This window comes from Heterocephalus glaber, unplaced genomic scaffold (assembly GCF_053883595.1).
Source record: "Heterocephalus glaber isolate CG9 unplaced genomic scaffold, H.glaber_assembly_v1.0 deba00001457, whole genome shotgun sequence".
Taxonomy (NCBI): domain Eukaryota; kingdom Metazoa; phylum Chordata; class Mammalia; order Rodentia; family Bathyergidae; genus Heterocephalus; species Heterocephalus glaber.
The window spans coordinates 19,865,354-19,888,609 of NW_028258305.1; the positions used below are offsets into that span (position 1 = coordinate 19,865,354).

The following is a 23,256-nucleotide window of genomic DNA, read 5'->3' on the forward strand; positions in this document are numbered from 1 at the left end:
AATCTGTCCAGAGGGTTTTGTGCATTTGGAAAGAAGAGGTTATGTGGGCTACATGTTAATGCAAACCTAACCAGGTGTCTGGAGCAGCAAATCTCACCACAGATCACATGATGAGGAATCAGGCTGGCTTTCAGTAGGGGTTCAACCAGCTTTCCAAATGTTTTCCTTCAAAAAATGATCGCACAATGAACATTCTGTGTGGTCTGCAAGACTGGAATGGCCTAGCCTCTTTTTGATCCTTCTCCTATCCTTACAGGTTTCTGTCCTGTCCTCCCCAGGTCAACTTTATTCCTTGACACTCTTGCCACGGCCTCCACTCTGCTTCCCTGCTCCCCTGGGCAGTAGCTCTGAGATTCTGGAACTTAATCTGAAAAACTTGTGATTCTAAAATTGCAGGTAGGACACAAGGGTTGGGGGAAGCCCATTGGATGATCTGACCATGATTTCTGTTAGTCCTGTGATCTCTATCTCTGAGATAGTCTTCAACAAACCTCCAGGTATTACAGGAGGACAGCAATAGTAGGATAGAATCTCAACTATGAAATCCTCCCACCAGCCATTTCATTCCTACAGAAAGTCTCTCACTTCCCCTACTGGGACCTGGGGGTGCTCCAGAGAATGACAGCCACAGGAGTCTGGGTAACACAATAGATGAGGCTGGGATGTCCATCGAAAAGCAAAGAGATATCATATTGGGCAAAAGGCAAGCCAAGACAGGAAAATTATACAAAGAGCCAGATTCAAAGAGAGCCTGTGAGAACAAAGGACAGGCAACCATGTAGAGAATGTCAAGAAAATTCTGGAGATGGCAACTAAGAGAAAATAAGACTGAATCACAACTTTCTTCCTCAAAGGTTACCCATGCTGCTATAGGGTTGTGAGCGTGGAGTGGTACTGTCATAGACAGATGAGTTAGGTAGAAATATTATAGGCAGTCAGATAGGGCTAAGTCCTAAAGAGAATCAAGACAAAAGTGAAACACATCACAACTGCAACAGGAAACACAACTGTTGGAGACCAGACCTCAAAATAAAAGCAAGATGACCAGACCTGTATACTTCCTCAAAGGATAAACACTGTGCCTAATGAAGTCTAGAAGGACATCAGCCACCTCAGTGGGTGACCAGGACTTCTTGTCCCACCATTTCCTAGGAGAAGTCTTTGTTCTTTCCATCCACACTTGTTACATGACTTGTTTCCCAATCGGACCACTATTACCTCAGTGACTATATTTTTAACCTTACTGATTGATCGTGGCTGTGGCCCACATTGTATCCACATGGATTTTACTCCATAAAACTCCCCTGTAGAGTGGGGCCTCTGGCTAGACTAGAGTAGGGTCAAGACCCCTCCTGCTTCTCAGGAGCTCTCCTATCAATAGATATCCTCCTACTCTTAATCTCCATTGTTCCTAGAATTCATTCTTCAATTCTTAGAGAACACGAGATTGGCATATCAGACAACTAACAGGTTGGGAGATATATGTTCATATTTCATATCCAGTATCACTTCCCGTATCGGTACCTCCAGGCCATAAGATCTCACCATGACACCCTCGGTGGCTCCTGAGACAGTGTTGTCCTACAGTGGTGCCAGTTCCTCTTATTCAAGCAAAGGCTCCTCCCAACTTTTCTCACCACATCTCCCTTCTTCTTGTCTGCAGATGTGAGGTCTTGGATCCCTTGGCCCAAAGTTTAGAGAGTAAGGATGATAATAATGATGATGACAATAATGGCCTACTTTTACTAATCACAGGTCTCCTGCTGAGGGTCATCTATTCTTCACAATAACCCAATGATACAGAAGTATAATTATAAAGATGATGATGGTGATTATACCCATTTTAGCAGATCAGGGAAATGAAGCATAACTCACTTAAAAAACACATCCAAATTTACAGAGTATTTTAGTGTGAGAGCTAATATTTGAACCTGAACCTAGCTTTGAACTCTATGCTCTTAATACATATAGCACTGCTTCCCAAATTTGAGTGATGGACAGATTCTTTTGAAAAGGAAAAAAATCCTGCGAGCCTCCAGTATTGACTGAAACTAGCTATAAAACTCTTAGAAATCATTAAACCAAAACCAAACATATACATTAAAAACATTTAATAACTAAACTATAAGGCCAATAAAATTTAAATTAAAAACATTAATTCACTGTGGTGAAGAATGTCGTTCTGCCGAAACTAGATCATCAGTATTGGTTTTAATAGGAGAAGGATGAGCCCCAGGTCAGATTCTGTATTGAATAATTTTGTTTGTGTATTTTGGCTTCAGTAATTCAGATAATGCCTGTTAGCATAAGTATGTTATTAATTATTTCAACACTTTACTTGCTGGAGGTTCACAATAAATAGATCTCACATTTTTCCAAAACACTGGCAACAATCTTCTAGTGTCAATTTTCATTAAGTGTCAGTTGATAACTCTGTAATACTGTCTTGTTTACTTGGAAAGAAGGTTATGATTGCAGTACTATTGAAGTTTTCATTAAATCACTGTTGATTGTCAGAAAGAGGTCTCATTTTGTGTGTCTACCCATGCATGCAGTGAAGAAGCAGAGACAGTCTGGCTCATTCCGAGACAGAGCCTCCACAGGGTGTCTGTGCAATTTGGGGGTTCCTGTCCAGAGGCAGACTGTGTTAAGTTTGATGGGCGTTTATGGCTGTGTACCCTCTGATGGCTCAGCTCTCCCATCTTTTATCAGCATATCACTCCCCGAAATCATTTGAATTTCACTTAGTAAAGATAATATTTATAAAAGCAAATGCAAATGTACACATGATAATGACAGTTTTTGGAATGAGTAATTTTTGGGGGGTGGAGAGATTGAACCCAGGGAGACTGAGCTATTTCTATCTCCTGCCTAACGTATTTTGCTTTTTTAGAAAAGGTCTCACTAAGTTGTCCAGGCTGGCCTCAAACTTGCAATCTTCCTGCCACAGCTTCCCATGTAGATGGGATTAGAGGCATATACCACAATACCTGGCTCCATTGATTCATAATAGGCCTATAACACATCAAATTATCATTGAAATGAAGCAAATTTTAAAATTTTTTATGAAACATTTAGACTTGCAATTTTGTCAGGTTCCAGCTTGAAAAGCATGAACCACATGTGCTGACTTTCTAGCATACAGTAAGCAGAGGTGGCACAGCTCCTTCAAGGATTCTCCATCACTAAGAAACATTGGTCTTAGACTCAACTCTCAAATATACCCACAAGTTCTGTCCTCAGCTCCTTTTCACTGAATCCAGAACATAGACCCACAGTGCATTTCTGTGTCCCCTACCCACAGGCCTAGAGACTCCTGCTTCCTAATACTCAGATTTCCCCAAGAAAGTCCCATCAGCAAGACAAACCATGACTCTTGTGTCTTCCACTGACTTGTGTTGTATTCACTGACTGTGAATAGATGAGAAAATGGAACCCAAGGAACAGACTTGTCCAAAATCAGTGAGAGAAGTTTCCCAGTTCACACTTTTCTCTTTAAAACAAACTGCTTCATCTGAGTAACAGATAGAACCAGGAGATTCTCACACTGTTATTGTGAAGAATAAGAATAAAGGAAGATAGAAGAGCCATTCTGCATCTTTTAGGATTTAATATTAAAGTTTCCTAGTTACAGATGACAGCAACAATAATAATACTGATGATGATGTAAAATTTTAGATTAATTTCTCTGACCATTGCCATTTGTTCTATTTGCCATGATTTTAGAGGCAATTTTTTATGGGCAAATTTCTTTTTTAACTTAAGACTCTAAAATCTGTTTAATTCAAAAAATATTTAAGTAGTGGGGTACTCCGAAAAACAAACTTCAAATGTTTTCATTCTATTTTAATGGAAGATTACCACTTAGGAATTTTTGAAACAGACTTCCTTAATGTCAACAAACTCAACAGAATGGATCCTTGAGCCACACATAGATAATGTAAACGTCAACAATTCTTCCTCAGAAAAACCTGATTTTCCCACAAACACAGATGGAGATGGCATTTTTATTTTTTTAGTTGAGTGAACTGATCGCCTGCATGGTAAGCTAGATTAGGCACTTAAAGATTTAGATAACTGTTCTTAATAGTAGGTTTAATAATTAATGCCCTTTAAATGACATTATTTAAATCGGAGTATCTCAGACTTAGAGAAATATCTTGTTTGCTATTGCAACTGCTTTTTTCTAGAGTTCCCCTAAAACAAATGGATTTATTCAAATTCAATAGATGGACTAGAGAGAGCATAAAACATTCTCCAGGCTCAGGGATTGTTGCCCATGGGTCCCAGGAGTGACCACTTCTGTGACAGTGCCCATTAAACTTGGGGCATTCTTCCATTATTCCGTCAGCAATCCTTAAATGAGTCTGAATTTAGCTGTGCTTTTGAAGACTTAATGGAGGAGACTGTGGCTGTTCTCAGCACAGACAGAACTGCCAGCCTGGAGAAATAAATTCTAAGATAAAGTAATAATGTTGCATGTGGGAAAAGCAATGGTTCAGAGCTGAATCAATAGTCAATGCAACAAGAGAATACCAAGAGGAGCTTGAAGAAACTTGGAGCATTCACTTGAGATCACTCGGAAGAGGAATGTGGAAGAAAGATAGATTTTTCTAAAATTTCAGTCATGAAATATTTTGTACTCAAGGAGGAAAGTAAGTGAAATTCTCTAGTTAAATTTATCATTTATATACACCAGACACATGCTTGGACTTTCACATGCAAAGGAAAATAAAAATGGCCACCAAAATCTGGTAGGTGGCCGTTTGCTTATGTTGAGAGGGCTTGCTTCTAATGGTAGGATGTCAAACCCTTTCCAGGTTTATGATCTGCCTGTGAAAAAGTGTTTGGCTCCTCAAAATGCTCCTCCACTGTCACCAGCCACAGGTGAACCTAGACCACAAGCAAACACACAGCAGAAACCACTTCTCAGACAGCCGCTCTGGGGAGGGAAGAAAAGATGGCGCCATGGGAATCTGTATAAAAATGGATAGATTATGAAAGAGAGAAAGAGAGAGAGAGAGAGAAAGAAAGAAAGAAAGAAAGAAAGAAAGGAAGAAAGAAAGAAAGAAAGAAAGAAAGAAAGAAAGAAAGAAAGAAAGAAAGAAAGAAAGAAAGAAAGAAAGAAAGAAAGAAAGAAAGAAAGAAAGAAAGAAATGCAGACTAAATTAACATCTGTTAAGCCATCGGGAGAATGCAAATGAAAAATGAAACTCTGTGAACCGAATGCCAAAAGACCCGAGTAGCGCATAATTAACTTCATCTACTCCTAGGGAAGAATATTGTCTCCCGGCCCTCTGTGGTCTTTCCCATCTGTGGTTAGGGGGCTTGTTTCCTCTCAGGTCCCTGGCCTGGGGGCAGCAGCAGAAGTGGAATCCCCTCAAGCCCTCTGCCTTGTGTCTCCTGAAGACTGATGACAACTCACTCGGGGCAATAAGAAAACATAACTTCTGACAAAAGTGGTAAAGACAAAGCAATCCATCAGATTTAGAGAAAGACATTTCTCTTCCCACCTCTCGGCCATCATTATTCAATTTATCAACAAGTTATTGAGTGGCTTTAAACGGCTTACCACAGGTGTGAGCTGGAATGGCGTTCCCTGTGAGCAGGAGAGGTGAGGCGTTCAGGGAGAGACTTCTGACTTCTGAGACCTTCTGTTCAGAGGTGGTGGAGTCTGTAGGTGAGGAACTAAAAGAAAGGCTGCCTCCTCCCTTAACCGTACGGTGTTCTCCAGAGTTTCTATGTCCAGAAGGCTAGCACTCCTCCACCCATGGTCACCAATGACATCCACATGAGTTTTTTTAAAATGGGCAATTCTTTGTCTTTTGAATTCCTTTACACTACTAACCATGGCTATCGTTTGAATATGGTTTGTTCCCCTCCCTGAAACTTCTGTGGGAGTTTAATAACCACTGTGAAGTGTTTAAGGGGGGAGGGGCAGTTAGCCAGTTGTGGTGGTGTTTGTGAAAGATTACAAGTTCAAAACCAGCCTGGGCAACTTAGCAATTTAGTGAGGTCCTACCTCAAAATTAAAAAAAAGAAAAAAGAACAAAGGGGCTGGGGCTGTAGGTCAGTGCAAAGGCCCTGGGTTCAATCCTTAGTACTAAAAAGAAAAAAAAAGTACTATACAATTGTATTTTGTGTTAGGTTGGCTCCAAGTATCCCAAAGTTCATCCTTATCCATCTTTACCTGAGAGAAAGAAAAACTTCAGTAAAAGGAGGAGGTTATTCAGAGTTACTAAGCATCCTCATAAAATTTGTGGTTTGATTTTCCTCCTTTATCCTGAAATTACAATTTGTAAATTGTGGTTCTGGTAAAAATCAATGGCACATCTAAGGATGATGGAGCATTTGGTCTGTGTTATCCCATATTCCTCACTCAAAATGCAGCCATCCACCTGTTGCTTTGCTTCTTCCTCCAGGATGAGGCAAGTGGGGACCCTCTATTTGGCCTTCTCGGAACACTCTCTTCAGCCAATACAAAAATTCCAGTATGATATGGCTCTCTTGTGTGCTCTCCCTGATTTCCTTGCAAGAACTTCTTTATATGGTACTATATTTCTGGTCTAGTAAACTAATTTTTGAAGTTTGAAACAAAATTAATATTTTCAGATTTTTAGTTCATTTTCATATAATCAAAGCTTTAGTGTAAACCTTAGAAAAATTAACTCTTTCAGTCATGTGCTCTGTGGTGTTTTTATTTTATGCTAGCATTTTTGTCTTTGACAAGGGGTCTGACTATATTGCCTAGGCTTGAAGTCACTGGCTCGAGCAATCCTCCTGCCTCCTGAGAAGCTGGGACTAGAGGCCTGTGCCGGTGCCCTGGCTTCCTTGCATTCCTAAAGTGGAGGGTATGGCCTCATGTCAAAGGGAAACATGAAGCTGCAGAATAAGAATGGCACATCTTATTTACTTCTTGCCATATAACTCTTACTAAAAGCTATTTTGAGCAATATGATAGCGAGGTAAATGTGATTGTCTTTTAAAGTAGAAGGTAAAATTTTCATACCTGTATGTTATAAAACAAGAGACTCCAAAGACATGGTAGCCTTCTTGGGAATCTCTTTGGAAAACTCTTCCCACATTAGAGGTAGTCTAATAGAAATTCTCAAACACCCTCATCTCTTATTTGGGGGATTTGTGAAGAAAAACTCAGGTTTTAGACAAAAAGAGCCTATTGTCTTCCCCAGACAGACATAGGATTGGAAGCCAATGTCTATCTAAATTGATACTGTCTAGTTAATGCAAGAGGCATTTTAATGTTTCTTTATTACCAGACATAACACAAGACAATGTGTCATTTGATTGATGATGTTGTCATAAATCAACACCCACTTGTCAGCCCAAAGAGAACAAATGACAAGAGTGTCAGGGATTGGAGAGAGGAGGGGCCCGGGGGAAGGCACTGTCACATTGGAAGATGTCTCTAAAGACTCGTGACCTGTCTCTCTCCCACCAACCGTCCTCGTCCCTACTCCTCATCTCCCTTCCTTTAGAGCCCAGGTCAATAGTGTGTGATATTTTACAGGTTCTCACCAAATTATCTGTTGGGAGAAACTCCAATGTTTTTAGTTATTCTCCAGTTTGTAAATTGTAAGCAGAAAAGAATTAAAAGCCCTTTAAGAATAAGAAAGAACAAGAAGTTCTTCAAACCACATGAGTTAGTTCAGTCTGACTTCAGCAATCAGCGAGAGGTTTCCGCATATAATCCTGACACAGTCAGAGTTGCCTTCTTAGAAAGGCTCGGGTGAAGCCTGGGGACCGAGGTGCTGAGTTCTGTTCCCTGGCATTGGCCAGAGTGGGTCTCAGCAGGGGACTACCACTGCTGTAACAGATGAAGTTCCCTTCCACCTGGCTGCTGCTCCTCCTGAAGGTGTCCTCTGAAAAACACGGGTCTCTTTGCATGTTAACTACATCCCTAGTCCCACCTTGGGAGGGTGACTGTGAATTCCAGGGGCCTGGGATTATCCTAGCATAATTACTAGCAAGGAACACTTTCACTCTCAAAGTTGTCTTGGATTATGGAAGTTCAATCATTATTTTACAAACCTCACTCTCAAAAGTGACATTAAATCTGAACTATTTCCAGCTAAGTCAGAGCCACAGAAATAAAAACATATCTTTGATGCAGGTGATTTGGCCACAGTGAGGTTGGGATGATTTTGCAGGACTATCTGGTGGAAACAAATGAGAGCTCACATCTTCTAGGGGCACAAGCAACAGAGGTAGGGGCTCCTTTTCCAGGAAGCGTGGATGGGCACAGTGCCAAAGAAGTCACTGTTTCCTGGTGGCCACCCAGCAACCACCTCAGCCTGCTATTTCCCCACCCCTGAGACTCTGGCTTTAGAGCCATCACACCTGAGTCTGAATTCCGGGTTTGTCGCTTACCAGCTGAGTGGCCTGGGACACAGTCACTTAATCTCTGCAAGCCTCAGTCTTTCCATTCACAAAATGAGAATAGTCAGAACCACCTCATAGGGCTGGTATAAGGATCAGAGACTACATAGGCAAGAACTTTATCCTGAAGCCTAGCACAGTTTGCACAGAATAAGTAAAATGAAGTGGCTTTTCATAACTAGAAGTAGCTTCTGAACAGTTTCATACATGACTCTCTGTCTTATGAACAGGGTCTTCTTTTTATATGCTTTGCTCCCATCTCTCATAATGGTTGAGATGAGTTCTCCCTTGGGGGCAAAGCCTCCATTTCATGCCTCAGCTTTGTGCACATACCTATAGCTGCCAGCTGCTAGCCACAAAGACGCCCCTCATTTCTTGCCTAACCAACCTGGTGGCCAGGCAGTCCAGCCCTCCCCACCCAGCAGCACCCAAACCCATGGCACCAGGTAGAGCCGCAGGATCTCAGTGAGGGTGATCACATGAGGCAAAACCAAGGCCCCATGTGGAATCACAATAAGTTATGCTTTAAAAGCAGTAAAATTTCATTGCTTCTCTTTTCTTTAACTGTATTCATAAATAATAGACTCTCAGTATTATTTTTTTCTTCATTGCAGAGTGAAAATAGAGACGAGGCCTTAGATTTTAAGTCTACATTGATGTGTTGTTGACAATTGACATTGTTGCTTTCGTCAACAATGGCCCTATCTGAGATGCTGTCATGTTTTCAGGATATCCCTGTGCTGCGCGCGCGCACACACACACACACACACACACACATTTTGTTTAACCAAAAGTTTGATTGAGGGATCTGAATAGGTGCAAGACCAGATAAAATAAGAGAATTTTAAGTCTATGTTCATTTGCTATGAACACTAAGCTTAATATTAGCATTTCCTCAAGCATTTTGCTTAGTTTGCAACTAAGAACAATGCTATACTGTAACTCAACTACAGTCCCATTAAGAAGAGTGTTGTCTATTTCATTTATGTTGTCATAGATAAATGCCTGGTTCCACACAGCCTGAAGCAGTGTTCCGGACTTGGTATCTATCCACTCCTAGGGCTAGACTTCCTAGACCTCTGGATTTCTTTGGTAAACACTCGATGTACCTTTGTATCACTACTAGCTTCACTAGAAGCATTCCTGAGAATGTTGATTTGCCTTGAATTTTTTATGAAACTTTGCATAGTCAAACTATACTCTTTCCCCTCCCACTGGTTCCTAGTGACTGGACAGATGAAGCATCTGATCTTCACATTAGTGCACCCCAATTCCCAAATGTGTTTCCTTTCAATTTCTGCAATCCCTGATACTGAGAAATGCTGGAGATCAAAACACTGACCCAAAGATCATTTGCTATAACTAAAATGCAACTCTGATTCACTCCATTTTATTTGGAAAGGAGACTGAGACTATCTTTCTAGGAGACATGAAATATTGCAAGACCTTCAGAATCCTCTTTGTTCATTCAAAAACTGCACCAAATTCCCCAAAAAGCTTAGAAAATGCCTTCCCTTCACCTATCATTATCTTTTATGGTAACATTTTTGTTGATATAAATGTTTATACACTTTATTTGTTATCCAGAGCGGTCAAGGACAAGTCAGGGAAGGCTATCTTCATTCTCCCCACAGTAGGTTGGCTTTGACCTCCAAGTCCTGAGTAGGAGAATGGGTCCAAAGGGAAGCACAGAATGTGTTGTCAATGTCATGATTGTCGTGACCTGCACAGCCAGGTCAGTGGCATAGAAGCCCAAGCACTCATGTAACCGAAGCTGTCTGCATTTCATCACATAAACAAACTGGAAACCTCCCATAGGAAAGATTCTCATTGTAGTGATGAGCTTGTTACCATACTTCCCTCTTTCATCCCACATTCACTCTAGACTTTGTCCCAGTGCTCTCTCCTGTCCATCTCATTCTGTCTTCACAGGAGCCCTAAGTATTCACTGCTCCATCTTAGAGAAGAAGAAACTGCCTTTCAGTTGATCACAAATCTCCCACAATCCCATTGTCTGTGCTTCAGCCAGAGTCCAGGTCTCCAAACTCCAGCATGCTGCTTCTTCCTTGCCCAGGCTGAAGAATCAGTAATGCAGATGATCATCTGCATGCATCTTCATGGATGCTTGTCTTCACCACTTCCTCATGCTCTAAATACTCTGTCAAATCCCTTTCCTCACCCTCTGTTTCCAGTGTCCAAAGAATCTACCCTCTCCAGATCCAGCCCCAGTGGTGGTGTCCATCCTGAGGACCACCAATGCCATTGCTTGGGCCATGCATTCTCAATCCAAGAAGATCCATTAACATTACAGCTTATGTGACTGTCTTGTCTCAGTATGGGGAAGAAGTGCCATGGCCCATCAGCTATGTGCAGCACTTATGGAGCTGGCATGTTAGGCTTCCATGTGACATCTTGCTATTTGTACATAATTCCCTCTAATCTTTACCACATAAAATGTGATAGATCATGAAGATATTAATCAATAAAATCTAATGTGTAAAAAACAGCTATATTAAGAACAATAATTATTTTAATTTTGATAACAGGTAAGTTGAAGAAAGGAATTGTTTAAAATATATATAAACCTACAAAATAGGTATTTCTGAATAGAAAATGTTTTAGGTTAATTTATGATGTCATTTAAAAATGGCTACCTCACATCGTTTTCCCTTTTGGGATAGCAGCATGCTTATTTAAAAATTTAACAGCTACTAAAAGCTGAAAATGAATTTCAAACAATACCATTGTCAGTATCTCTATTAGTTGACCTAACTTGTGCTTTGAAAAGCAGTGGAAGAAAAGTAAAACATCTCACATGGACAGTGATGTCCTCCAAATGCTTAGAAACTTGAGATAAATGATTGTCATAAAACGTTTACAATTGTTTCTATCTCTGTTTGCACACAGCTTTACAATGTGACTTTGTGTTCTTGCCATCCAGAGATAACCTGTCCCCCAGCCCTGGAGTCTGGTCTGATTTTGTGACTTGGCTTGGCCAACAGAGCACAGTAACAGCTATGGTGTGCCAAATCTGAGTCTCTTACATACCACCATGCGAATACCACCCAGCCAGCCTGCGGAGGGATGTGGATCAGTGTTAAGCCAGCCCAATTGGAGCCATCTTGGACCAGCTTGCTTCCCACTGACCCAGCGCTGCCCACAGGACCCTCCACTGAGCCCAGACCAAACTGCTGATTCCCAGGAAAATGCACAAAACAGTGATTGTTTTCAGATGTAATAATTTGAGAGTGTTTCTCAAGTATCAAAATCTAACCATCTCAATACATAAGAAGGAAAACCACCTTGTCATCTGTTGCTTAGCTCTACAAGTCTTTTTACAGAAGACTCCCTAGTACAAGTGTTCTTGCCTCAACTCATTTTACAGTCCTACTTGTAGAATTTTCTCTATCCTTTCTTTCCCTGTGGACAGATTTCTTCCCAGCCTAAGAGGCACAAAGAATTCTACTCCTGAGCTGAGAGACATTATCTTCACATGACTTCCTAGAAAAGAAAATTGGCTTGGAAATTAATTTTTCAGATTTATTTATAAGCCATTTCAAATTGATAACCTGTGATAAACCTTCCTTGGTAAAGAATTATATATGGTTTTGTGAGATCATCCAAGTCCAAGGAATAAAATCTGTTTGAGGAAACCACATTTGTCTTCCAGTGCAGCAGGACAAAGCTGTGCAATGGCTTCAACATTGAAATTTGAGGTCTATGACATTTGATAAACATTAAGTTATGAAATCATGAAGCTGAAATGCACCGAGATTTCTAGTAGGATTCTTGAGATTCCTAAGAAACAATCACAGTTATAACCATGATCACAAACCTGGTGTTTGCATAGCTCTTAGTCTCTGGGAATCTACATGGAAGAATGAGCATCCTGAAGATAGTACCTATGGAGGGCACCCTGCTGTCTGAGGACAAACTTATAAATGACCTCAAAAACAAACCAACAAAAATATCTATAATCCATGTAAATTTTCAGTGTTAAACACCTATAAATAAGGAATTTATACATGTGCGCATTACTAGAGATTGAACCCAGGACTTCACACTGAGTTACATCTTCAATCTCTTTTTTATTTATTATTTTGGAGACAGGATTTCACCAAGTCACTAAGTTACTCAGGCTAAGCTCAAAATGTGATCCTCCTGCCTCAGCTTCCCAACAGTGCTGGGATTACAGGTGTGCACCACCTCACTCAGCTAGTAATAAAGAATTCAAGTCGGGATTGTCACCACTAACCTCATTTCTACATCTGATTCCCTTTTATATTAGACTTCCAATAATCATGCCAAACTTTGTTACCACAATTGCTATGCCCACTTCTCTGACTAGGGCATGAGAGGCTTTTCTCCTTACTCTGAAAGAAGAGTTGAATTCCATGAAGCAGCTTCTGAGAGCAGCCCACACATATCCACACCCTAAAACACTTTCTATATTACCAGATCTTCATGAAACTCAGAGGATTCATGATGGAGCTAAACAACACAGAACATTTTAAGCTTTAGCCACTGAAACAAAATAGCACAGGGCAGAGGATATTCTAAAGTGAAGATTCAGATAACCTGAAGCACATGCAAAGCTGTGTCCAGTAAGGCGTAGCTAAAGAACCTGGCAATGGCCCAGACACATAAAAATATAATTTAACAAGTTCAGAGTGGCCAGGGATGTATGTGCTGGAACCAGTTCCTACCAGCTCAAAAGAGCAGACAGAAATGTTCAGGGATTTTGCAGAAACTAGAAAGAACACTAAAGACTGTTTAGAAGAGATTTTAAAAGAAAATTCTAAAACTTCATGACAAGTTTAAAACTTAAAATGAAAAAATCCTTGGAAAAATGCAACAAATTTGAGAAGACATAAAAAGTCTGAGTAGTCCAATAATTTAAAAAGTTGAATGAATATTTAAATCTACTGGCACACCACACACACACACAACCAGGACTTTTTCCCCACACAATTTAGTAAGCTAATTCTAAAATCTTTTATAAAGGTATAAATTAGGTCAGATACTCTTATAAGAAATATGTTAGTGGTATTTTATTAATGTTTACTTTTAAGTACTAGTAATTAAAACAATGTAGCCTTGGTGTCGTGTAGAATAAAGGGATAAACAATTACTTTTATAAATTAGGGGCAAAAAGAGGGTCTGTGTAATAAATGGTTCTGGAAGAATTATTGACCCATGTGGATAAAAACCAATATGCCCTTAAATAAAAACAAATTCAGCCCCTGACTGACACCATACATAAATATCAGTACCAAGCAGATCAAAGACTAAAATTTACAGGGAAAAATATAAAATGTTTAGAAAAAAACATAAGAAAGTATTTTCAGGGCCTCAAGATAAAAATGATAAGAGAATTAAAGCATAAATTTAATCTAAAATAGAACATTATATGGTAATGAAAATTAATTATAGCTATACCTAAGAACATGGCTGATTCTTAGAAATGTCAAGTTATTGTAAAACGGCAAGTAGCAAAAGATTACTTGAAGTATGATAAAAAATTTTAAATGAAAGAAATGATAAACATGAAATTCATGTTAATGGTCACTTTGAACATAGAAACATAAGAGGATTTAAGGGAGGATCTTCTAAATAAATGCAACAAATTGGTTATATCCTTTTTCTTTAGCCCACAGCTATATATTATGGTGTTTAATAAATTACATTTATGTTACATATATTATCTATAAGTTGTGAATATGACACAACTTTTAGAATCAAAATCTTAAATTTAAAATGACCTCAGCTCATATAAAGAACAATTTATTTATAACTGGAAGTCTTCAAAATCTAAGTGGGCATTTGTTGAACAGAATAATGGGTGGGAAGTTCAATAAGTAATGAGTTTCACTGGAATTATTCAAGAACAAGCAACAAATCTCTCTTACATTAATAGGAATATTTTAAAGTGAATTAAACATTTAGGCATCTGTTGGATTAAGTCTTTTCTGTATCTGAAAGACTATGATTTCTGGATCAATTTTTGAGTGAACTAATTTAACTGTTGATGTTAGCTAAAACTGTTAACGATATGGAGTTCACATTGATACTGCCCTTATCTTCCAATCTCAGAGTTAGAACATATCAGTTGCTCCCAGAAAAAGCTAGGAAGCAGCTTTAGCCCCCAAATGACTTGCTTCACTTTTTCTCCTAATTTAATTTATTTATTTCACACCATTCTTTGGTGAGGCAGAGGACAGAAAAGGAGGGATGGGATAGATATATATTATAGTGTTTTCATAAGGCTCGATTTTATGCCAAAAATGATCTGAAACTGGTATTGAAATGAATTTTAGCAAGTAATAAGTTCTAGGTATGATCTTAGAGAATTTTATGCCTTTTAATCTTCATAGATTCTGGAGTTGAAAGTAGAAAGCCCTTGACTAAAAAAAGTTACCAGCATTCCTCAGATCCCTTGCCTGGGATGCCAAGGGTCAGGGCTGTCACCTACAGGAAGCATTTAAAAGTAAGTTAAAAGTGTAGATTTAATAAATTTTCTTGTGTCAGCAGCCAAAAGGCAATCTTCAGACCCTAGAAATGAGAGAAGCCAGAAAGTTATATGCATGAAGAGGGGACATGATGGCATTTATCGAAAGAAATGTAGCCCCATCCTTATATGAATGTGGTAGGTCGACCATCTCCATGATAAGCCCATCAGAGGCATCTCTTGCCTGCCTTGGGCTTGCCAACCCACCTGCCTGTGTTTGAATACTTTCATTTTTTGGTTGATTACAGTGTGAAAGAGGATCAGCGACTATAATCCAGGTAGTCTGATTTTACCTGGGTTCGGCAGGAGGAAGAAGGTGGTACTGAGCCTGAAGAAGTTCCCTTTCTCTGTTGTCAGGATCCCTCTTAGTGATACCTGCTAGGATGGTTGTGCCTTTCTGGGAGGAAATTCAATCACATCACTCTGTTGACAGCAGAATGGGGGTCAGTGGAACAAGTGTGCTGAGAGCAAACACAAACTATTCCAAACAAGCATCCAGGGTCTATCTGCTGTCTTTCTTGAGTCAGGGTGTAAGAAACCCAATTTGGAAGAGCAAGGGAATAGCTTATGTTGCCCCCCAAATTGCTGCTAGCACACAGGAATTTTATTGGTCTGCAGATGACAAAGACCAAGGCATCCCTTGGTGGTCACATGACCTTACCAGTTCTCCAAACAGCCTCTTCTCCTAGGGGCACTGTGTAGAGCCTCTGGAGTCAGAGACTTTTCACTGTCAGTGCAGGAGGGAAGCAGGTGGATGGATAAGGAGCATGGCCTTGCTCCTGCTGTCTCTGCTGGCATTCCTGAGCTGGAGCTCTGGATGTCATCATCGGCTCTGCCACTGCTCTAACCGGGTCTTCCTCTGCCAGGACAGCAAGGTGACAGAGATTCCCTCTGACCTCCCTCGGAATGCAATTGAGCTGTGAGTATCAGAGCGGGACAGCTGTGTGGCTGGCATTTGTGCACTGAGCACTTGTGTTATTTTCACATGCGGCTGATATCTATGGGGCTGAAAGAGTCCTGCCTGGACAACCTCCGCCAACCCCACACTCTTCCCTGCCGCTTCCCAGGGATCTGAGGTGCAAGTTTAAACCAGTATTTCTTAGGGAAGGCCAGTGGGGAAACTCAGATCCAAAGGCAAAGGGAAAAGTTGTCTTTTGGACACTTTTGCTCCAGGGTTCTGCACTGTCTTTAGTGGAGCTAGGAAAGCAAAAGTGAAAGCAAAGTAGAAAACTTGGGAGACCTCCATTTGGAGCAGAAAGACGGGCTGATGTAAGTGGAATACACAAGGTCTATCTCCTGAGGACACCAAAGTCAAGAATGGCAGAGTCTCTGTGTCTTTGAAGGCAGGAGCAATTAGTTCTTGAGCTGAGATTTTGCTTCCTGGGGGGGAAAGGGGAAGGACTATGAAGAAGGTAAGAAAAAAAAAGAAGGAAGCAGAGAGGGAGGGAGAAAGGTAAGATTGTCTCTTCTACAACTTTAGATTTTTACTGAACTGTTTTAGCAGGAAGTAAGCAGTTTTCTGTAGCTAGGCAAGAGCATAGACATCATTTCACGCTATCTTTTCATTCTGCAAATTAGGGATCTGGATCTAATGTGTGAAAAGAGAGTTGTGCAGGGTCTTACAGTGAGTTGAAGCAGAGCCCAAACTGGTAATCAAGCCTTTGGTCTCAGCCAGTCTTTCCCTGAGCCTTGTGTGGGATGGAGAAGAACACAGAGAGGCAGGGCTGTGGCCTGTGCAGAGACTACTTTCTCTGTGAACTGCAAGTGCAGCCTCCAATGCTTTCGTTCCAAGGATTTCTGATGGAATCCCTATTTTGGATGGAAGCCTGTTTCAGCATTTGGCCCCTAAAGTTATTGATTACTTTTATTTTGGTGCAGAAGGAAATATCTTTTTCAGTTCACAGATTGCCATACTGACACCCAAACATGTTGATGGTGCACCTCAGATTTGTGCTCAGGAACAAACACAAAGTGTTTGCTTGTCACTTTCCCCTTCACATCCCATCTTCAGTGCCTATCCAGCGGCAGCGGCAGAGGCAGGGGAAATGCCTGGCAGCCTCTGTGTTTTGGCTACCCTCCCTCTCATGAAACAGTTCTTCCTGATTATGCTGAAAATGCGCCTGTGCAGAGCACTATCTAGTGTGCTAGGTCATTCTAAACACTGGAGGAGGCCAACAGACCTGAGTTCCTGCAAGAAGTCACTTACTCCCAATTGACTTCTTACTGACTATGGAACCCCCCTGAGCCACAGGTGCCACACTTCTAAAGTGATTCTCATACCACCTGCTTGGTTAGAATATTGTGACCACTACAAGATCTAGATTCCCCTCCTCCCTTACACCAACTTTCTCCTCTCCTGGACCTCTTCTACTTCCTCCAGTGTTTCCCCATAGGCCCAGCAATGCTATTCAGTTGTTAAAGCAGAGAGCCTTTAATGAGATTTAATTTTAGGATGAATCTCTTCTACCTGTAAAATTCCTTTCCATGGGCCAGGGATTGAGCTCAATGGTTCCCCAGCCTGCCTGGCAAGCACAAGGACCCGAGTTCAATCCCTGGTACCAAAAAAAAGAAAAATTCCCTTCCACACTAACCTATCTGCTGTCTGAAATCTCTCTACCACAAAAGGTTTTTTATTCTAAAAAAAAAAAAAAAAAGAAAAAGAAAAGAAAGGGAGGACAGATAGAAGGAAGAAGGAAAGGAAAAAAAGGAGGGAGGAAGGGAGGGAGGGAAGAAAAAAGGGAAGGAGGGAAGGGAAAGATCCACTCCAATAACTCAAAGTCACAGGCCCCATATGTGTATGAATGACTGTAGAATGAGCAAATATCCAATTTTTTAATAATACTAATACATAAATGATTAAAATCCACCTCTATCCAAAAGCATTTTGCACCTAAGAAAAGAAAACATGAGACACTGATATTTTATGGAAAGCAATCGTGGGAGATGGCAAGTTAGACAGAAACAAATTTCACACTCTTGACAAAGCCTGGTTCTAAATATACCCAGTAGAGGACAAAGCTGCATATAACCAGGAAAGAGGAAGAAAGTGTTTGCCGGTTATTGGCCATTTCCTCTACGTGAGAAATGGAGCTCTGGGGACTGAAGTCCTCCTGTACAGCTACCAGGAAGATGCCCTCCTCTGCACACTCCTTAGTAAGGCTCAAGTTGGGCTGCCCTAAACCTTACCTTGGCAGTCTTTTTGTCAAGATCTTATGAGCTGAGCGAAAGAAGAGCAGAGTTTCCTTGGCTGTTAGATAAAATAGAAAAATTATTTCAGGATTGTTTTTAGTGTGTTAATCACTGAAAAGCAGATAAAATGTCCAGTGAACTGGCACCCTGACATTCTTGTTTGTATGAAAGACCAATTGCTTTATTTTTCTTGCTTAAAAGGATTGAATCAGGGCACATTGATAGAAGAGAGATGAAATGGCCTATTCAACCAAGTATTTCTAATTCCCCTTGCAGTCTTCCAAGTTTGGGTAATGACTTCAGTGGTGACATCAGTTGTAGGTAAATGGAATAGCTGGGCTTCCCAACTGCAATTGCTGAATCCATCAACATAAAGACACTTTTTTGTTACTCAGGCTCACCTGGAAGAAAACAACCCCAACATCTCACCATGCACATTTCTATCCTATTGTTCTGTCTACCTTGCAGCAAATTCATTTTATTTCATGTATCTGCTGGCTATAACCAAAGATAGCCTATACTGTATGATATGCACATGCTGATAGAAACACCGAAAGAACACAGATGAACCACCAACAGACAGATAGATTCCATTTGCCACTTAGCTCCAACTGTTTGCTTTATTTTTTCTGCATACTGCTTCATTAAAATGTCACACTAGATCTCTGAGTTTAGTATTATTGCTCTGTTTTTCAAATTAGACAAGTCATGGACAACTTGAATAACTTGGGCAGTCATCCCTGCAGCTCCTGGACAGCAGAGCTGAGAAACAAATGAGAATCTATTTGTGTCACTTTTGCATGGGTACAATGTGTGTCTTTTGACTCCTTTCTTTTCTTCTGAGGAAATAAAACATGTTCTGGCATGTTTGGTCCAGAAGTCAGACTTATAGGTCAAACAGTGTCTTTTGCAACCACTTGGCTCAACTGTAGTAGCATGAAAGAAGCCATAGACGCCACGTAGATGAATGAGCATGAATGTGCTCATTGCAGCATGATGCTAATAGCTTACCTAGGGTTTAGACAGCCTGAGGCAACCTGGAATCTAGTTTAGAGAGACCCTAAACTAGGTCAATAAGATCAGCAGTTGGGGAAATTTGGATGTAGTGTTCCCACTTCATCTTCTAGCTGCAAAAGCATTTTGCACCTTCTGAGAAGCCATAGATCATACAGTGTCTAGAATCAGAGAAATACTAGTTCAGACCCAGGTGTTGCCATTACACATTTGCTCTATTATCTGGGCTCTTGGCTGTGTAAGGTAAATCATAATGTGTGTCTACTCACACAGAATTGCTGTGGCTGATGTAGGTAAAAATCTTAGTACCATGTCTCCCATGTTGTCATTGTTGTTATCGCTGGTGAGGATGACAATGATGGTTTGTGGTGGTAATGATGGTGTCCTCGTCTATGTAATACTAACTAGGCAAAACCCACTTTCCACAGAGGACCAAATGAGTCAACAAATATGAGAATTATTTGGAAAAATTGATAGGAAGATTTTTATTACTCTGAGATAGTTTGCAACCTCCCTCTTGTTTAAGAATAATCTTTGCTCCTCCATGCTTAACCTCCATGCACCTACTGTCTGAGTAAGGAAATATTTTTCCTAAGGCTGTTGCCATTTGCCACAAACTCAAGGGGTAGGTTTGTTCTGACCATCATAAAAGGAATTCTGATTTCTGACTTATACCAGAAACTGCTTCCATGTCAGGCAATCAGTGAGTCAAAGAAGGTTCTTTTGATCTTGCTTTCTTCTTCCTAGAGTTATAATTCCTAAAGATAATCCATACATACAGTCTTAACCTGAAAATTTAAATCTAAGACATATGAATACAGCCATCTTTTTCTTCACCAAGGTCAGATACTAAAGGAAAGAAGGTTCCATGGATGCTATTTCTTGGCTTAGGGTGCCCAGTACTGGGTTTGTGATGTGGACTACCTGTGTTGAATCCTTTGCTCTCAGCAAGCTTCCATGTCCCCTTGCAATCTCATTTGGCTTGCACATACTTCAAGTTATCCAATTGTCTTTAACCCTTTTTTATCTTCTTTCTTTGCCTTATATTCTTTGTCTTGTTGTCATGGTTTAGATCATTTTCCATATTTCATGACCATAGATCATGATTTACTTAGGAGCTTGAAAGCATTCCTAGTTTAGTCTTTTCTTAGTAGGCATTTAGTTCTGAGGGATGTATCAGTGTTCTGTGCTAAAAGGGAAGCCAGTAAATTGTATGATTTCCAGGTGAAACAGGGTTTTTGATGTTTGCAGATTCCTTGATTGTACTTAATTGTGCAATCTTTTTCCTAAAAGCATCTTTAGATATTAATATTCCACAGAACACACTTTAGGAAAGGCTGATCTATCCAACTTCAGCTACCAGAAAGAATCTCTTCTACTATCTGAACAACAGCCAGATCTTCTGACCCCCAGTTCATTACTTGATAACAGCTAGAAATACACCCTTATGTCGATTTATATGGTTTTGTGCCTTAGAAGTAGCTATGTAAAAATGTGGCATATTCTCATAAAGAAAGTGATTCTATGAATAAAGAAAATGGGTATATATACACGGTGGAGTATTATTCAACCATAAAGAACAAATTCATGCCTTTGCAGGAAAATGGATCGAAGTAGAAGTCATCATATTAAACAAATAAGTCAGAGTCAGAAAGGCAAGTATCGAATTTTTCTCTCATATGTGGAATATACAAAGAAAAAGATAACATGAGAGTAGAAGGGGACTATTACAGAAGGAGAAGAGAACAAGGGAAAAGGAGAGGTACTAGGGAGAGGAGATATAATCAAAGCACATTTTATACATGTATGAAGATGTCATAATGACACCCATCATTTTGTAAAATTAATATATGCTAATAAATATAACAAAGAGGCTTGAAGAAAAAGTGATTCTAAAGTATAGACTGTAGCCATGAGGGAAGTACTGTTACATGCTACTGTCTTATAGGTTTCAAACTTTTCCAATCACTCATATCTAATCAGTTTATGAACACCCTTTATGTTGCTAATAGCAACAATTCTCCCTCTTCATTGCCATCATTGTTGCCTGGGCCCTGACTACCTAAAGTCTGGATTTTATAATCACTTCCTAATTTACCCCTTCCTAATAATCTCTCTTTTCTCCAAACCACCCTGTATATCATAATTCCGTTTCCTTCATAACACACCACTGACACCAACTTAGGGTTTCCCAATTCAAACTCATTTGGTAGTTCAGTAGCTCACCTTTCATTCTCCAACAGGAGCCAACCCCAAAAGGCTGATAGGGGCTTCTCTCCAACAGAGTGTGCGTGTCCACCTCTGAGTCTTCCTGTCATGTGTCTTGCTTGAGCTTAACTTTTACTTCTTGCAATGCATCCTACTTACCATAATCTCACTCAAAGCTGATCTCCTACATGAAGTCATCCTTTACAACTCCATCTTTATTTAATCTCATCTTCCTCTGAACCCTGATGCAGTTCATTTCACACTTAATCTTATTTTCCTTTTAATTTTTTATGTGTGTCTTATTCCTTCAATTGCAGTGAAAATTTCCTTTGTGCTACTTATTGTGCCTGGTTCAAAGCAATGTATGTTCGGGTCCCTCATTACATGTAGAACAAATGATTTAATAAATCAGAGGGAATTACATCTGTTTATTTGCTCTGCTTCTCACGATACTGAAGAAAAGATTTCTATAAAAGATGATTATTGCTCTCTCCTACAGTGAGCTACTATAGGATTTGATAGTTTTCTTGTTTTCCTTGCTTTTTTATGTGTTTGTTTTAAGAAGTGCCTGTATGTCATTCCAAAATCCATTAATTTATTCAAAAAGAGAGAAATAAGTCTCCTAAGTTAAAAGTTGAATAGTCTATTCTCTAGGCTCACCACTCAATTCTCTTGATTTCAGTAATAATACCTTCCTCTCTACACCTAGCAGGGATATTGAAAAGAGAAATGAAATCCACCAACAAAACCACCATAAACCAGCCAGAAACTTCCAGAAAATATTGTTTTTGCCAATTAGCATCAGATCTCAAACCTTGAATGTTAGGCTTCCTATGTTCTGTGGGTGTAGTAAGTTCTGTCTGCTTATCAAAACCACACATTGAACTGTGTAGATTGCCCTGGGTGCCCAAGTCCAGATTTGCCTTTCTGCTTTGTTTAGATACTTGTTTGAAAAAAACAAACAACACCAGGCTCATGCTAATACATACATAATCCTTTCTCTTAACTCGAAATCAGGTGCCTACCTTAGTGAGAAGTGATGACAGTGTCCAACATTTGCAATTTAATTGGGCTGAGGGAAAGAGACCTTTACGTTTCCTACAGAGGGAGTCAGAAAAATGACTAAAGAAGTAGCTATAGAATGCAGTACCTGGAAAAATACTTTACAGGAAAAGAATCTTTTAAAGTAGAAGATGAACTCTGCCCTGAGAATTGGCTAAGAGCTATAATTTACAGTCATTATCAGCAATTGAAGAGTAAGGGTTGGATAGCACAGAACTGTACTCACTAGGTGATGGTCAAATTCCCCTGTTTACCTGAAGGTGCCTGCTGTCCTTCCTCACCCAAGTCCTCACAAAAGAAGCCTGAGCTTCAGAAAGAGGACATCATGATGGAAAAAGGAAAATTCATTTAACTTTTGATTAACCTTCTTCAAAGCCACTAGTTGGGTTATCCAGTCACTGTGGTTGATTGGACTTCACTGTTTTTTAAGCTGTTAGATTTAGACTCTCCAATTTCCCTTTATTTATACTTGAGTCAGCTTATACATCCCACAAAGTCGACTAGGAAAGAGAGTAGTTTTTAATTGCCTAGGACCTGATTATAATGAGATTTGGATGTTTGTTCTTAATCTGCCCTCCCCTGAAGCATCTCAGAGCATACTCTGTGTCTCTGACACAAACGTGCCATTACCTTGTTCTTTCACATGGAATAACTGGCAGATCTGAAAATCTAAAAAGAATGTGTGAAAAATATTTGAATGAAGCAACCACTCTTGCTATGAACTTGAACTCAGTTACAGTTTTAATCTTATGAATGGCTTGAGTTCCCCCTTTCATCTCTTCTCCCAGATCTTTTTCAGCAAGATCCAGAGCTCAGCCATTGCAGAACTGTAGGTCAGAAAAGGTGGAAAATGCACAGCCCTTACCCAATACCAAGCT

General features: G+C 40.0%; 1 protein-coding gene across 2 annotated transcripts in view; it reads left to right on the forward strand.

The window, feature by feature from the left end:
- The first annotated feature begins 15,588 nt into the window (after window positions 1-15,588).
- The window catches only part of Fshr (follicle stimulating hormone receptor), a 194,319-nt gene continuing 186,651 nt past the window's right edge, over window positions 15,589-23,256 (forward strand). For both annotated transcript variants that reach the window (XM_004839469.3, XM_021253847.2), the window contains exon 1: window positions 15,589-15,824. In XM_004839469.3, the coding sequence (XP_004839526.1) occupies window positions 15,673-15,824 (152 nt within the window). In that variant the 5' untranslated portion in view covers window positions 15,589-15,672. The remainder of the gene's footprint in view (window positions 15,825-23,256) is intronic.